The sequence below is a fragment of the Oncorhynchus gorbuscha genome, linkage group LG20, assembly GCF_021184085.1.
Source record: "Oncorhynchus gorbuscha isolate QuinsamMale2020 ecotype Even-year linkage group LG20, OgorEven_v1.0, whole genome shotgun sequence".
Taxonomy (NCBI): domain Eukaryota; kingdom Metazoa; phylum Chordata; class Actinopteri; order Salmoniformes; family Salmonidae; genus Oncorhynchus; species Oncorhynchus gorbuscha.
Window position 1 is genome coordinate 6,834,738 of NC_060192.1, and position 17,592 is coordinate 6,852,329.

Consider the following 17,592-nt stretch of genomic DNA (forward strand, 5'->3'; position numbering starts at 1 on the left):
GCAAGAATTGAAAGGTGCCAACAAATGTTATAGTCATCATAAGAATGTTTTACTGTCATATACAAAAACGTAATCAGCTCCTCCATCAACGAGGATCAACTTCACCTTTTGTAAGGCTTCGTCCCACCACCGAAATGTGCCTTGAGCTAGAAGCCTGTTGCATATTTTAGGGTTGTTTTGTTCTACCAGCATACTTTGACCTCAAATTGCATGCATGGTACAGAAAATACGTGGCCCATAGCCTCCCTACATGGCTCCTAGCCTCCCATGCATAGGCTACTTTCCGTCTCTACACTCTTAGAACATATGCGGTTGAACAACACAATTTATGTGTAATGATTACTCAGACACATGGGTCAGTTCTTGCAATTAATGTGTTAAAAGCTGAAAACCATACAACACACCCTAAATGTGTTCAATTATTGACCCATCACATTGTTAGAACACTAAAAACAAAATGTCTTTCAAAATAAAACTGAATAAAAACTAGTAAACTAAGTCTGAAAATAAACTGATTTTCAAATAAAAAAAATACTAATAGAAATAAAAACCCAAACTAATAAAACTATAATAACCTTGGTCTGCACCCATTTTGTCAAGAGGCTCCACACCATACATACCGATCCAAGAGCAGAAGTCAGTCAATTGTGTTTATTATGTAAAATAAATAACATTAAAAATAATTCAATAAAAATAGTCTACTAAACTACAAAATGTGGTCGGTGAAGCCAGTTTGTATTTAAAACCGCCATCCAGAAATACTATTGAAAACGTTGAAGTTTACAAGGAATGTCTCAGAGACATGACCTGTTATGTAATCTGTACAGTTTTCTGTACGGTATGGATACACAGCGCTTCTATTCAAATTTTGAAAAGAAACTACTAAAAGAAAAGAACATACAATATTTGGTTGTATTTGCACCAAACATATTGTAAAAACACACAAGATGTTTCAACAAAGAAAAGAACAGGAGCGACAGCAGTGCTATTTGGGAGAGATTTTGAATCGCATTACTCTACAGTGGCGTCCTTACCTACTCTACAGTGGCGTCCTTACCTACTCTACAGTGGCGTCCTTACCTACTCTCCTCTACTTCCCCTGGTCAGTTCTGGTCGGTCAGTGTAGATAAAGGAAAGGAGACAAGGTAAGCTATTTTGCAGTCCCTCAGTGACCTGGGGGACCTATCCATCCCACAGTGAATCTATAGCCTCAGCCTCCTAGCCAAGCCCCCAGAGCAGCAGCCCTTCAATCAGGAGTCTCCAGTCATTATGGATACAAAATCCTCCTGGTTGACTGGGAGAGAGAGAGAGAAAACTTTGTTTTGTACATTGAAAGTCAGTATGACATTTTTAGTTGGTGGTTATTCCCACTTTGAATGTGTGCGTGTCTGCTCTACGTATTTGTGTGTGTGCTCACTCTCTCCGTCTCCATCTGTATCGAACTCGTCGATCATGCTGCGTAGTTCCTCATCCGTGATGTTCTCTCCTAGCTCTCTGGCCACACGTCTCAGGTTCCTCAGGCTGATCTTCCCGGAGTCGTCATCATCAAACAGCTTAAAGGCCTTCAGGATCTCCTCCTTTGGGTCCCTCTCCAGGATACGGTCTGTCACTGAGACACCCGCACATGGGTAAACAGACACAGGATTACACGCACACATACGTGAAGAGCAGCCATAACACATACTGTACAGGGTTCCACATACGCAAACAAAGCAGGAAACATACCAACTTCATTAAAGTCATCAAATGTTATTTTGCCATTCCCCTCTCTGTCGTAATCTTTTAGTATCTTCAGTATATCTACTTTCTTCACCTCAAAACCCATAGCTCTCATCGCCACCTGTGAGTGAGATATGGCAGAGTATGAGTGAAGATTAGACAGCAAAAGGGGACAACAGAATCCTAGTAATGATAAGGTAACTGTAGGTAGAGGTTTACCTTGAGTTCGTGGTAGTCTATCTCTTTGTCTTTGTCTGTGTCAAACAGCTCAAAGGCCTCTTTGATTTCATGCTTCTGTTCCTCAGTCAGCTCTCTCCGCTTCTTCCGCTTGGTTTTATCCACTGCCAGCTCAGTCCTGAACATCATTGTCAGTTGGTGTCAAATTAAACACAAAGACCTTTTCTCAATTGCATACTCCTTGTGTCCTCATATCCTTCTCAAAACCCATTTGAAGAGAAAGTCAGAGGGGCGGGACCTCTGACTTTCTCATCCAATGGGTTTTGAGAAAGGCGAGACACGAGGAGCATGCAATTGCTATTCTCACATAGCTTATGTCTCTGAAGTAGGCTGTGTTCAAATACTCATACTAACAGCACTAACCGTACTATTTGTGACGTGAATTGAGTATATAGTATGCTTATTGGTATGGATATAATTAGTATGCCAGAAGTTCCCAGAAGCGTACTAAATTCATCAAAATATGAAGTATACACGCAGAGGACACTATTTCTGTACTTTAGGGACCATAATGCAATTTTTCAGGAAATGGGCATGGCTTCACACTTCCAGATTTGAGGGAAAAAAATGTTGGAAAATATGCTGCTGAAGTAGACCGAGAGCGGATACAAAATCATTGCTTTAACTATGACAAATGTTATAAAGTAGTGACTTTTCAAATAAGTTACCTTACAATTTAGGTTGGCTGACAATTTGTTAGCTACAATGTCCTTACGAACCACATAGCATATCATTACAGCAGTATGTACCGGTCCTAACGTTAGTTGGCTACTTATACATCAAACGTCCAGTATATTAACTATAGGCTAACTAACTACCCAACGTTTATTGAATTGATTATATTCCCGTCATTCTCAGCTAAGTGGTATAATAGTGCGTTCTCAATGGAATTCTGGTGATTTCCCAAATTCACTCTTGCTACCTACTCCGATTTAAGAGCAGCCTCTTCTGAGTGTACCAGAGCGCATGGCAGGTGTCGGCAAAAAAAAAAAAGTTTAATTAAATTGTTGCCAGCAGCAGTTAGTCACCAACACTCTGGACAACATGACAACAGCCAATCCAGCTCTAATAGGGCTTGTAAAATGGTCAGAGTAGTCTCATTTGTCTCTGGAAGTAGCTAGCCAGCGTTAGCTTTACTGCAGTTGTAAGGTCAGAATGCTCAAAGCCCGAGCTCCGAGGGGCGAAATGCTCTGAATTTTACAAGCGGACAAGCACTGAATTTAAGTGCGCACTCTGGCACTCCAGATTGAATTTAAGAACACACCAGAAGTCGTAAAATGTCTCACAAGTAATTCGTTACGCTAACTAGCTAGCAAGAGGTTGCATAGCAACAGCACCAGCTTCCGGTATACGGGCGAAGAGCCAGTACGCCCAACTGAAAGGATACCGTGCGTTTACAGTATACTAAAATTAACTAAGTGTGTAGTATACAGTATGTTAGTACGGCTATTCGAACACCGATGTTGACTACAGACACACTTCATAGACAGTTGCTAAGGTTTAACATACTGACACAGATGGTTAACTTTGGACAGTAAATAGCTAGCTAATTATCTATGGCCTAACTAGCTAATACAACAACTGCCTACTATATCAAACATATCTACCTCGCGACAGTAGCTGAGCTAACCAATTTACAACAAGGAAGCTGGCTAGTGCCAGTTTGTTTCACAGTTCTTGCTAGGTAACGTTAGTCATTTAAACACGTCGCTACAATTGTAAACTAAATACCTTAAAGACAGACTCATCCTTCAAGTTGTAGCCCTAAACGTGTACAGCTGGTCGTTTGAAGGCAGCTACTAAAATAACAACAAAGCACCTTGGAACAAATCCGTTAATCCGCGCCTGTTTCGCTGTTTCCCATTGGTTGCTGGATCAGTGCTCGGCTACAAAACCGCTTCTGATTTGTCAGATGAAATCTAGAGTTGCTGCGCATTTTCCTACATGAAGAAACGTCCTGTTGTGCCTGCTGCACTCTCTGCCTAGTATAAAGGCGCTGTATGTCTGTTGACAAGAGAAATGCAGAGACCAGTGATGGAAAATCCTCACTCTAAGACCCAAGTGAAGCAGGAGGACTGGTCAGCCTGCCTACATTAACAAAACAACAGATGACTCCTGTGAAATCAGGTAATCAGGATCAGACTTCCTTTTCATTAGCAAAATGATATGTACCACCACATGCCCATTGACCTGAGAATTTGTACTTTTTAGTTAGAAATATCATTAAATGCTGATATTAAGCAGAGCCATGTAATTACAATATGTATAAATATATGAAAGTGGGGTAGTAAGCAGGGCAATTCCATTGGAACATGATAAAACTCAGACTGGTTTTTCACCTTAATAAAATGTATGCCAAACAAAAACCATTGATTGCAAAGTTAAACTTACTACACAGGTTCATATGCACAATGGCTACTTTGAACAATGTCTACTGAACATTTTACAAAAACACATTCACTTAAAGTGAGGATGAGGATGTAAAGTTATGTTCTCTCCGTTTTCCAAAAACTCTGTTAAATATATGCTCTGAATTAAGAGTCAAAGATGTCTGCAGAAAGAATGGGCTGTCAGCTATGCTATGACACCTTGAATTTGAAAACATCTATTTTGGTTATTGAACTACATGTACATTAAACTAAATGGAATTAACACCCAGTTACAGAATGACAGTAACACAATTACATCAATGGTCCCTGATCTGTACTACACCGAAATGCATAATTATGGATATGTGATGTATTCACTGTGATGTGTCCTGAATAGGTACACAAAGGTAGAAGAATGCAATAACCTTTTTTGCACGTTGTGTATTATTCGTTTATGTTTCCCATGTTTGGACACAGCAAAGTTCAGTACAGTAAAGTACAATACAGTACATTATACTGTACTCAACTCTAGTGTGCTCTACCATACTGTACTGTATTGTATTGTAATAAACTCTACTATTCTGTACAGTACTGTGCTGACCTACAGTATACTCTATTTTTCTTTACTGTAATGTACTGTATTGTACTGATCTCTACTTTTCTATACTGTACTGTCGTAAAATGTGCTGTCCATATTTAGATGTCTATGATTGCTTCAGATAACTGACCAAATTTCAGCTACTTTTCAACTTCCATGGACATCCAGTGTCGGTCGGTGCTCAGTGATTAAGGACGCTGGTTACAATAAACGGAAAGAGAGGGGGCTCATGGGTAGGTGTCAGTAAGAGCCGGAAGATGTGACATAAACTGAAGAGAGAGAGACAGAGAGAGTGGGAGAGAGAGAGGGTGAAAGAGATAGAGAGAGGAAGAAAGAAACGAGAGAGAGAGAGAGGGGTTGTCCAGACTGTTAATCCAGCTAATTAAAAAGTATGCCAGTGGAATGGAAGACAGTAGCAGGTGACCCAGCTGTGGTTTGTGTGGTTTCCTTTCCTATTTTAGCCAATTCCCTAGCCACGTCCTCAGAGCATGGGAAGGTTCTCGCTATCCCAGTCTTCCGTCCCCACTTGCTTCAAGATCTCCACCATTGTTCCTGTACCCAAGTAAGCGAAGGTAACTGAACTAAATGACTATCGCCCCGTAGCAATCACGTCTGCCATCATGAAGTGCTTTGAGAGGGTAGTTGAGGATCGTATCATATCACTTCTACCTTACCCGACACCCTAGACTCACTACAATTTGTATACCGCCCCAACAGATCCACGGATTATGCAATCGCCATCACACTGCACACTGCCCTATCCCACCTGGACAAGAGGAATACCTATGTAAGAATGCTGTTCTGACTACAGCACAGCCTTCAACACCATAGTGCCCTCCAAGCTCATCATTAAGCTTGGGGCCCTCGGTCTGAACCCCGCCCTGTGCAACTGGGTCCTGGACTTCCTGACGTGACACCCCAACGTGGTAAAGTTAGGCAACAACCCCTCCACTACACTGATCCTCAACACTGGGGCCCCACGGGGGTGCAGGCTCAGCCCCCCCCTGTACTCCCTTTTCACCCATGACTGCGTGTCCACGCACGCCTCCAACTCAATCATCAAGTTTGCAGACGACACAACAGTGGTAGGCCTGATTACAGACAACGACGAGACAGCATTCAGGGAGGAGGTGAGGGCCCCAGCGGAAAGGTGCCAGGAAAATAACCTCTCCCTAAATGTCCACAAAACGAAGGAGCTGATTGTGGACTTCAGGAGACAGCAGAGGGAACAAGCCCCCATCCACATAGATGGCGCCCAGTGGAGAAGGTGAAAAGCTTCAAGTTTCTTGATGTACATATCACTGACAATCTGAAATGGTCCACCCACACAAACAGTGTGGTGAACAAGGTGCAACAGCGCCTCTTCCACCTCCGGATGCTGAAGAAACTCGGCATGGCCCCCAAGACCCTCACAAACTTTTACAGATGCACCTTTGAGCGCATCCTGTCGGGCTGTATCACCGCCTGGTACGGCAACTGCACAGTCCACAACCGCAGGGCTCTCCAGAGGGTGGTGCTGTCAGCCCAACGCATCACCGGTGGCACACAGCCTGCCCTTGAGGATATCTACAGCACCTGGTGTCGCAAGAAGACCAAGAAGTTCATCAAGGACCTTAGCCACCCAAGCCACAGCCTGTTCACCCTGCAATCATCCAGAAGGCGAGGTCAGTACAGGTGCATCAAAGCTGGGACCGAGAGACTGAAAAACAGCTTCTATCTCAAGGCATTCAGACTGTTAAATAGCCATCACTAGCCGGCCTCCACCCAGTACCCTGCTCTGAACTTAGTCACCATCACTAGCCAGCTACCACCCATTTACTCAAGCCTGCACCTTAGAGGTTGCTGCCCTATGTACATAGACATGGAACACTGGTCACTTTAATAATGTTTACATACTGTTTTACCCATTTCATGTACAGTTGAAGTCTGAGGTTTACATACACCTTCGCCAAATACATTTAAACTCAGTTTTTCACAATTCTTGACATCTCCCTTTTTCCTTCAAACATAATGATGGTCATTAAGGCCAAATAGACCAAACAGTTCTATTTTTGTTTCATCAGACCAGAGTACATTTCTCCAAAAAGTACGATCTTTGTCCCCATGTGCAGTTGCAAACCGTAGTCTGGCTTTTTTATGGCAGTTTTGGAGCAGTGGCTTCTTCCTTGCTGAGCCGCCTTTCAGATTATGTCGATATAGGATTCATTTTACTGTGGATATAGATAATTTTGCACCTGTTTCCTCCAGCATCTTCACATGGTCCTTTGCTGTTGTTCTGGGATTGATTTACACTTTGTGCACCAAAAAACGTTCATCTCAAGGAGACCTCTCCTTCCTGAGCGGTATGACGGCTGCGTGGTCCCATGGTGTTTATACGTGCATACTATTGTTTGTATAGATGAACATGGTACCTTCAGGCGTTTAGAAACTGTGGAGGTCTACAATATTTTTTCTGAGGTCTTGGCTGATTTATTTTGATTTTCCCGTGATGTCAAGCAAAGAGGAGTTTGAAGGTAGGTCTTGAAATACATCCACAGGTACATCTTCGTTCATCCACCTCTGGCCTGCTCGCCTCCCTACCACTGAGGAAGTACAGCTCCCGCTCAGCCCAGTCAAAACTGTTCGCTGCCCTGGCCCCCCCAATGGTGGAACAAACTCCCTCACGACGCCAGGACAGCGGAGTCAATCACCACCTTCCGGAGACACCTGAAACCCCACCTCTTTAAGGAATACCTAGGATAGGATAAGTAATCCCTCTCACCCCCCCCCCCCCCCTTAAGTTTTAGATGCACTATTGTAAAGTGACTGTTCCACTGGATGTCATAAGGTGAATGCACCAATTTGTAAGTCGCTCTGGATAAGAGCGTCTGCTAAATGACTTAAATGTAAATGTAAATGTAATGTAAATGTAAATCTCCAATTGACTCAAATTACGTCAATTCACCTATCAGAAGCTTCTAAAGCCATGACATACTTTTCTGGAATTTTCCAAGCTGTTTAAAGGTACGGTCAACTTAGTGTATGTAAGTTTCTGACCCACTGGAGTTGTGACACAGTGCATGATAAGTGAAACAATCTGTCTGTAAACAATTTTTTGAAAAATTACTTGTGTCATGTACAAAGTAGATGTCCTAACCAAATTGCCAAAACTATAGTTTGTTAACAAGAAAGGAGGGGTTGGAAAAAACTTGTTTTAATGACTCCAACATAAGTGCATGTAAACTTCCGACTTCAACTGTATATTCTGTATTCTAGTCAGGGCCATCCTATTAAACTATTGCTGTACCTAAACTATTGCTGTACATATACTATTCTGTCTTACATATTCTCCAGATATACTACGTATTCTATCTACATACTGTCCATAATGCCTATGCATCCCATCACATATACATATACAGTGGGGCAAAAAAGTATTTAGTCAGCCACCAATTGTGAAAATTCTCCCACTTAAAAATATGAGAGAGGCCTGTAATTTTCATCATAGGTACACTTCAACTATGACAGACAAAATGAGAAAAAAAATCCATAAAATCACATTGTAGGATTTTTAATGAATTTATTTGCAAATTATGTTGGAAAATAAGTATTTGGTCACCTACAAACAAGCAAGATTTCTAGCTCTCACACACCTGTAACTTCTTCTTTAAGAGGCTCCTCTGTCCTTTCACTCGTTACCTGTATTAATGGCACCTGTTTGAACTTGTTATCGGTATAAAAAACACCTGTCCACAACCTCAAACAGTCACACTCCAAACTCCACTATGGCCAAGACCAAAGAGCTGTCAAAGTACACCAGAAACAAAATTGTAGACCTGCACCAGGCTGGGAAGACTGAATCTGCAATAGGTAAGCAGCTTGGTTTGAAGAAATCAACTGTGGGAGCAATTATTAGGAAATGTAAGACATACAAGACCACTGATAATCTCCCTCGATCTGGGGCTCCACGCAAGATCTCACCCCATGGGGTCAAAATTATCACAAGAACGGTGAGCAGAAATCCCAGAACCACACGGGGGGACCCGTGTGAATGACCTGCAGAGAGCTGGGACCAAAGTAACAAAGCCTACCATCAGTAACACACTACGCCGCCAGGGACTCAAATCCTGCAGTGCCAGACGTGTCCCCCTGCTTAAGCCAGTACATGTCCAGGCCCGTCTGAAGTTTGCTAGAGAGCATTTGGATGATCCAGAAGAAGATTGGGAGAAATGTCATATGGTCAGATGAAACCAAAATATAACTTTTTGTTTTGGTAAAAACTCAACTGGTAGTGTTTGGAGGACAAAGAATGCTGAGTTGCATCCAAAGAACACCATACCTACTGTGAAGCATGGGGGTGGAAACATCATGCTTTGGGGCTGTTTTTCTGCAAAGGGACCAGGACGACTGATCCGTGTAAAGGAAAGAATGAATGGGGCCATGTATCGTGAGATTTTGAGTGAAAACCTCCTTCCATCAGCAAGGGCATTGAAGATGAAACGTGGCTGGGTCTTTCAACATGACAATGATCCCAAACTCACCGCCCGGGCAACGAAGGAGTGGCTTCGTAAGAAGCATTTCAAGGTCCTGGAGTGGCCTAGCCAGTCTCCAGATCTCAACCCCATAGAAAATCTTTGGAGGGAGTTGAAAGGTCCGTGTTGCCCAGCAACAGCCCCAAAACATCACTGCTCTAGAGGAGATCTGCATGGAGGAATGGGCCAAAATACCAGCAACAGTGTGTGAAAACCTTGTGAAGACTTACAGAAAACGTTTGACCTCTGTCATTGCCAACAAAGGGTATATAACAAAGTATTGAGATAATCTTTTGTTATTGACCAAATACTTATTTTCCACCATAATTTGCAAAGAAATTCATAAAAAATTCTACAATGTGATTTTTTGGATTTTTAGTTGAAGTGTACCTATGATGAAAATTACAGGCCTCTCTCATCTTTTTAAGTGGGAGAACTTGCACAATTGGTGGCTGACTAAATACTTTTTTGCCCCACTTTACACTACATGACCAACAGTACAATGCATTTGGAAAGTATTCAGACCCCTTGACTTTTTCCACATGTTGTTATGTTACAGCCTTATTCTAAAATGGATTAAATAGTTTTTCCCTCATCAATCTACACACAATACCCCATAATGCCAAAGAAAAAACAGGTTTCTATACATTTTTGTTTAACCACCTTTGGCAGCAATTACAGCCTTTAGTCTTCTTGGGTATGAAGCTACCAGATTGGCACACCTGTGTTTGGGGATTTTCTCCCACTCTTCTCTGCAGATCCTCTCAAGCTCTGTCAGGTTGGATGGAAGGTCCTTCTGGAAGGTTCTCCCATCTCCACATAGGAACTCTGGAGCTCTGTCAGAGTGAACATCGGGTTCTTGGTCACCTACCTGACCAAGGCCCTTCTCCTCCGATTGCTCAGTTTGGCCAGACGGCCAGCTCTAGGAAGAGTCTTGTTGGTTCTATTGTTTTCATTTAAGAATGGAGGCCACTGTCCTGTCTCGGAGCTCGACAGAAAATTCCTTCAACCACATGCCTTGGATTTTGCTCTGACATGCACTGTCAACTTATTTAGACAGGTGTGTGCCTTTCCAAATCATGTCCAGTCAACTGACTCCAATCACCTGACCTTGTAGAAACATCTCACGGATGATCAATGGAAAAAGGATGCACCTGAGCTCAATTTGAGTCTCATAGTAAAGGGTCTGAATTCCTATGTAAATAAATTATTTCCATTTTTATTCTAAAAACCTGTTTTCTCTTTGTCATTGTGGGATATTTTGTGTAGATTGATGAGGGGGAAAAAATAATTTTATCCATTTTAGAATAAGGCTGTAATGTAACAAAATGTGGGGAACGGGTCTGAATACTTTCTGAATGCACTGACACCTGCTCATCGAACATCTTCCAAAATCATGGGCATTAATATGGAGTTGGTTCCCCCTTTGCTGCTATAACAGCCTCCACTCTTCTGGGAAGGCTTTCCACTAGATGTGGTAAGTCTACCTTTACTTGTTACTTCTGTGAACTTTGATATAAGTTGGCAGGGGTTTTTACTTCAACATTATTGTGTTTTAATGTATTTCTAATACCTTTTAAGACTTGTTCTGCTAGATGTTTTCTAAGACCCCTTTTCTATCTGACTGACCAGAAATCAAAGCCTTTACTTACGCATACTTTTTCAGATGGGAAATGGTTGAAAGTGCATATATGCCTTAATTTCTCAAAAACATTAGACTCTTATATTTCATTTGACACCAAATTTGATGTGATTCTATGGACTTCACATGTTATTGCTCCTTTTGCATGGAAATGGCCAGTGGTAGTAGTAGTGGTAGTAGTAGTAGTAGAGGTAGTAGTGGTAGTGGTGGTAGTAGTAGTGGTAGTGGTGGTAGTAGTAGTGGTAGTGGTGGTAGTAGTAGTGGTAGTGGTGGTAGTAGTAGTGGTGGTAGTAGTAGTGGTAGTGGTGGTAGTAGTAGTGGTAGTGGTGGTAGTAGTAGTGGTAGTAGTAGTAGTAGTAGTAGTAGTAGTAGTAGTAGTAGTAGTAGTAGTAGAGGTGGTAGTAGTAGTGGTAGTGGTGGTAGTAGTAGTAGTAGTAGTAGTAGTAGTAGAGTAGTAGTAGTAGTAGTGGTAGTAGTAGTAGTAGTAGTAGTAGTAGTAGTGGGGGTAGTAGTAGTGTCAGAAGAAGGTCAGTAGCAGTAATTATGTAACAATCATAGTAGACTACTAGACCATATCAGGAATGTTTAGCTTTCGTTTCACTTTTATCTCAGAGTGTTTATTCTCTCAATGACCTCTGAGTAACAATCGGCTACATTCAAACGACTCTGAATGCAATAATGTTCTTTCTTTGAATCCCTGATAAGTTCTGCGAATAAAAATGTTTGGTCATTTAGCAGACGCTCTTATCCAGAGCAACTTACGAGTGCATAAGGGTTAAGTGCCTTGCACAAGGGCACATCGGCAGATTTTTCACCCATGTTCTTTCATTTACCTTATCACAAACGTTAACAAACCTGTTGATTTTCTGTGTATCTGCGAAAGCTTCAAACTCGGCATAGGACACAGACCTAGGATTAGCTAACCTAGATGGAAACCTAACCTTTATCGTTAGAGAGTAGTGCAAAACACTGCACTTAGAACAGCGTCTACATCTCCATGATGACCTTCTTTTCAGTTATCAGGTGAGTAAAGCACACGGTATGATTGCATGGTGTAGAAACGAATTGGCCAATGGAAACATGCGATAGCTAGACTTTGGCCCTGGACACAGACAGACCGGCACACTGCCCAGATGTCTGGAATACCAGGTAAACATAAAAGCCAAATTACATTTAGGTGTGTGGCAGTCATCATCTGTGTTTGTGTGTGTGTGCGCTTGTATGGTGTGTGTGTCCTTGTTACATATGTAATCTCCTGTGCAATGTGGGAGGTTGTTATCGATTTATCGGTCAAATTAATTGATGTCTTTCTCTTATGTGCTCACTGTTCCCGGAGTATTCTCACTGCCCCGGGTCACCACACACACACGCGCACACACACCCTGGGTCATTAGTTATGATGAGGGGCTGTGAGTTGTGCTACAGTGAGAGGCAAATTGCCCAGAGCATGATCTGCCCTGAGAACATATTCCAGGACTTCCAAATATCTGTGTCAGGACATACAAACACACTTCTACTTGTTCCTCTATTCTCTTCTCACTCACTCACTCACTCACTCACTCACTCACTCACTCACTCACTCACTCACTCACTCACTCACTCACTCACTCACTCACTCACACACTCACACACACACACACACACACACACACACACACACACACACACACACACACACACACACACACACACACACACACACACACACACACACACACACACACACACACACACACACACATGGGTTGCCTTTCTGTGTTTCTTCAGCCAGTCCAAACCGGTTTGTGTTTATCTCTGGTACGATAACAGCTCCTGTAGAGCATCTGCCAAAACTATACGTGTGTGTGTGTGTGTGTGTGTGTGTGTGTGTGTGTGTGTGTGTGTGTGTGTGTGTGTGTGTGTGTGTGTGTGTGTGTGTGTGTGTGTGTGTGTGTGTGTGTGTGAGAGATATTGGTGTGTCAGTTGTAAACACACCGATGTTGAAGCACAACAAAGGCAGGAGATCTTTCTGATTGTTTCAGCATGTACAGGAGACAGAACCTGTTATACACTGGATTAATTAATGGTTCTGTGTAATGTTAAATTCTGTGTCCATTTATAGCCCCTGGCTGATGGTCTATAGATGCTCAAAACTATATACAAACTAACTCCGTTGAAATGCATCTTACTAGGGTATAGTAGGTTTAGGTTTCATGTTAAGTTTAGTTGACCTTTACATTTAACACATCTCATTGGCACTATTTTCCATTTCATAAGACAATATTTATGTATTTCTTACATAAACATATTAACTAAGTGTGCTTGATTATGTATGTTATACAATCAATTAAATGAAGATGTTTTTGTCACTGGCCTGCACACAATACTCCATAATGTCAAAGTGAAATTGTGTTTTCGAAATGTTTACAAATGAATTACAACTTAAAAGCTGAACTTATCTTGAGTCAATAAGTATTCAACCCCTTTGTTATAGCAAGCCTAAATAAGTGCAGGAGTAAAATGTGCTTAAAAAATCAGATAATAATTTGCATGGACAATAATAGTGTTTAACATGATTTTTGAATGACTATCTCATCTCTGTAGCCCACACACAATTATCTGTAAGGTCCCTCGGTCGAGCAGTAAATTTCAAACACAGATTCCACCACAAAGACCAGGGAGGTTTTCCAAAGCTTCGCAAAGAAGGGAACCTTTTGCTAAAAGGGCAAAACAAAAAGCAGACATTGAGTATCCCTTTGAGCATGGTAAAGTTATTAATTACACTTTGGATGGTGTATCAATACACCCAGTCACTACAACGATACATGTGTCCTTTTACTCAAAAAAAGTAAGTGGAACGGAATGGAAACCAGGTGTGTATGATCAAGACAAAACAAAAATGAAACATGGATCGGTGGTGTCTAGAAAGCAGGTGATGCCGAACGTCGCTTGGAGAAGGAGAGGGACCAACTTTGGCCGAATTCGTGACAGTACCCCCTGCAGGAATTTCACCGGCCTCGGGGACGACCCGGAGGACGAGGCGCAGGGCGATCCAGATGGAGGCGGTGAAATTCCTGCAGTAATGATGGATCCAGGATGTCCTCCACCGGCACCCAGCATCTCTCCTCCGGACCGTACCCCTCCCACTCCACGAGGTACTGAAGGCCTCTCGCCCGACATCTTGGGTCCATGATGGCTCGCACATTATATGCCGGGGCCCCCTCGATGTCCAGAGGGGGCGGAGGACCCTCCCGCACCTCAGACTGCTGGAGCGGACCAGCCACCACCGGCCCGAGGAGAGACACATGGAACGAGGGGTTAATACTATAATCAGAGGGGAGTTGTAACCTATAACAAACATCGTTCAATCTCCTCAGGACTTTAAATGGCCCCACAAACCGCGGACCCAGCTTCCAGTAGGGCAGGTGAAGGGGCAGGTTTCGGGTCGAGAGCCAGACCCGCCTCACTGCGGTGGCGCTCGCCTTCTGCCGCCTGATGGCCAGTTGTAGACGCACATGAGCAGCGTCCCATGTCACCTCCGAGTGCCGAAACCATTCATCCACCGCAGGAGCCTCGATATGGCTTTGATGCCAAGGTGCCAGGACCGGCTGATAACCTAGCACACACTGGAAAGGGGATAGGTTAGTGGAAGAGTGACAAAGGGAGTTTTGGGCCATCACCACCCAGGGGATGAAAACAAACCACTCCCCCAGCCGGTCCTGGCAATAGGACCGCAGAAACCTACCCACATCCTGGTTTACTCTCTCCACCTGCCCATTACTCTCGGGGTGAAAACCTGAGGTGAGGCTAACCGAGACCCCCAGGGGTTCCATTAATGCCCTCCAGACTTTAGATGTGAATTAGGGACCCCGATCAGAAACTATATCCTCAGGCATCCTGTAGTGCCGGAATACGTGGGTGAACAGGGCCTCGCAGTCTGTAGAGCCGTAGGGAGACCGGGCAAAGGAAGGAGATGGCAGGACTTAGAAAACTGATCCACAACGACTAGGATCGTGGTATTACCCTGTGACGGGGGAAGCTCCGTCACGAAATACACCGATAGGTGTGGCCACGGTCGTTGTGGAACGGGAAGCGGCTGTAATTTCCCTCTGGGCAGGTGTCTAGGTGCCTTGCACTGTGCGCACACCCTCACGTCCTTAGCTAAAGTGGGCCACCAGTACTTCCCAGCAAGACAGCGCACTGTCCGACCGATGCCAGGATGACCCGAGGAGGGTGACGTGTGGATCCAACAGATCAAACAATCGCGGACATCAAACGGAACGTACAGATGCCCAACTGGACACTGTGGGGGAGTGGGCTCTGCACGTGACGCCCGCTCGATGTCCGCATCCACCTCCCATACCACCGGTGCCACCAGGCAAGAAGCTGGAATTATGGGAGTGGGATCCGCCGACCGCTCCTCCGTGTCATACGTCCTGGACAGTGCGTCTGCCTTAACGTTCTGGGAACCTGGTCTGTAGGATAGAGTTGAAAACAAAGCAGGTGAAAAACATGGCCCACCTCGCCTGGTGAGTGTTCAGTCTCCGAGCTGCCCGAATGTACTCCAGATTGCGGTGGTCAGTCCAAATGAGGAAAAGGTGTTTAGCCCCTTCAAGCCAATGTCTCCACGCTTTCAGAGCTCTGACAACAGCCAACAGCTGAGCCTCTTTGAAAAGAAAGCGCAGGGGCGGAGCTTTAGTGGCATACCCGAGCACTGAGACAGCACAGCCCCAATTGCAGCCTCGGACGCATCAACCTTCACTATGAACGCTAAGGAGGAATCAGGATGAGCCAGCACGGGAGCCGAGGTAAACAGAGCCTTCAGTTGACAAAAAGCCCTGTCTGCCTCCGCTGACCACTGCTGGGAATGCTGGGAAAACTCAGGAAATGCTATATACAACCACATGTGTGCAACAGGGAGCTCTGGGTGAGGTGTCTGCCTAATCATCAAAATCAAATCAAATGTATTTGTCACATACACATGATTAGAAGATGTTAATGTGAGTGTAGCGAAATGCTTGTGCTTCTAGTTCCGACAATGCAGTAATAACCAACGAGTAATCTAACTAACAATTCCAAAACTACTACCTTATACACACAAGTGTAAAGGGATAAAGAATATGTACATAAAGATATATGAATGAGTGATGGTACAGAGCGGCATAGGCAAGATGCAGTAGATGGTATCGAGTACAGTATATACATATGAGATGAGTATGTAAACAAAGTGGCATAGTTTAAAGTGGCTAGTGATACATGTATTACATAAAGATGCAGTAGATGATATAGAGTACAGTATATACGTATACATATGAGGTGAATAATGTAGGGTATGTAAACATTATATTAAGTAGCATTGTTTAAAGTGGCTAGTGATATATTTTACATCAATTCCCATCAATTCCCATTATTAAAGTGGCTGGAGTTGAGTCAGTGTGTTGGCAGCAGCCACTCAATGTTAGTGGTGGCTGTTTAACAGTCTGATGGCCTTGAGATAGAAGCTGTTTTTCAGTCTCTTGGTCCCAGCTTTGATGCACCTGTACTGACCTCACCTTCTGGATGATAGCAGGGTGAACAGGCAGTGGCTCGGGTGGTTGTTGTCCTTGATGATCTTTATGGCCTTCCTGTGACATCGGGTGGTGTAGGTGTCCTGGAGGGCAGGTAGTTTGCCCCCGGTGATGCGTTGTGCAGACCTCACTACCTTCTGGAGAGCCTTACAGTTGTGGGCGGAGCAGTTGCCGTATCAGGTGGTGATACAGCCCGACAGGATGCTCTCGATTGTGCATCTGTAGAAGTTTGTGAGTGGTTTTGGTGACAAGCTGAATTTCTTCAGCCTCCTGAGGTTGAAGAGGCGCTGCTGCGCCTTCTTCACGATGCTGTCTGTGTGGGTGGACCAATTCAGTTTGTCTGTGATGTGTACACCGAGGAACATAAAACGTACTACCCTCTACACTACTGTCCCATTGATGGGGATAGGGGGGTGTTCCCTCTGCTGTTTCCTGAAGTCCACAATTATCTCCTTAGTCTTGTTGACGTTGAGTGTGAGGTTATTTTCCTGACACCACACTCCGAGGGCCCTCACCTCCTCCCTGTAGGCCGTCTCGTCGTTGTTGGTAATCAAGCCTACCATTGTTGTGAGAAAAAGTAATTTAGTCTGCCTGGGAGCAAGACATCCTGGTCCGTGACTGGGCTGGTTTTCTTTTTGTAATCCGTGATTGACTGTAGACCCTGCCACATACCTCTTGTGTCTGAGCCATTGAATTGTGAATCACTTTGTCTCTATACTGACGCTTAGCTTGTTTGATTGCCTTGCGGAGGGAATAGCTACACTGTTTTTATTCGGTCATGTTTCCGGTCACCTTGCCCTGATTAAAAGCAGTGGTTCGCGCTTTCAGTTTCACGCGAATGCTGCCATCAATCCACGGTTTCTGGTTTGGGAATGTTTTAATCGTTGCTATGGGAACGACATCTTCAACGCACGTTCTAACGAACTCGCTCACCGAATCAGCGTATTCGTCAATGTTGTTGTTTGACGCA

The 17,592-nt window shown here is 43.8% G+C and overlaps 1 protein-coding gene across 2 annotated transcripts; it reads right to left on the reverse strand.

The window, feature by feature from the left end:
* Nucleotides 1-637: 637 nt before the first annotated feature.
* Nucleotides 638-3,845, reverse strand: cetn3 (centrin 3). Of its 2 annotated transcripts, none has more exons than XM_046317296.1 (5): nt 3,688-3,845; nt 1,939-2,074; nt 1,726-1,840; nt 1,418-1,609; nt 638-1,294 (listed from the first exon to the last, which is right to left on the reverse strand). In XM_046317296.1, exons 1-5 carry the CDS (start codon nt 3,702-3,704, stop codon nt 1,251-1,253), a joined length of 504 nt encoding a protein of 167 aa, XP_046173252.1. In that variant the 5' UTR covers nt 3,705-3,845; the 3' UTR covers nt 638-1,250. The 2 variants fall into 2 exon arrangements, with proteins under 2 accessions (XP_046173252.1, XP_046173251.1); XM_046317295.1 differs by having other exon boundaries at nt 1,418-1,618.
* Nucleotides 3,846-17,592: the final 13,747 nt, after the last annotated feature.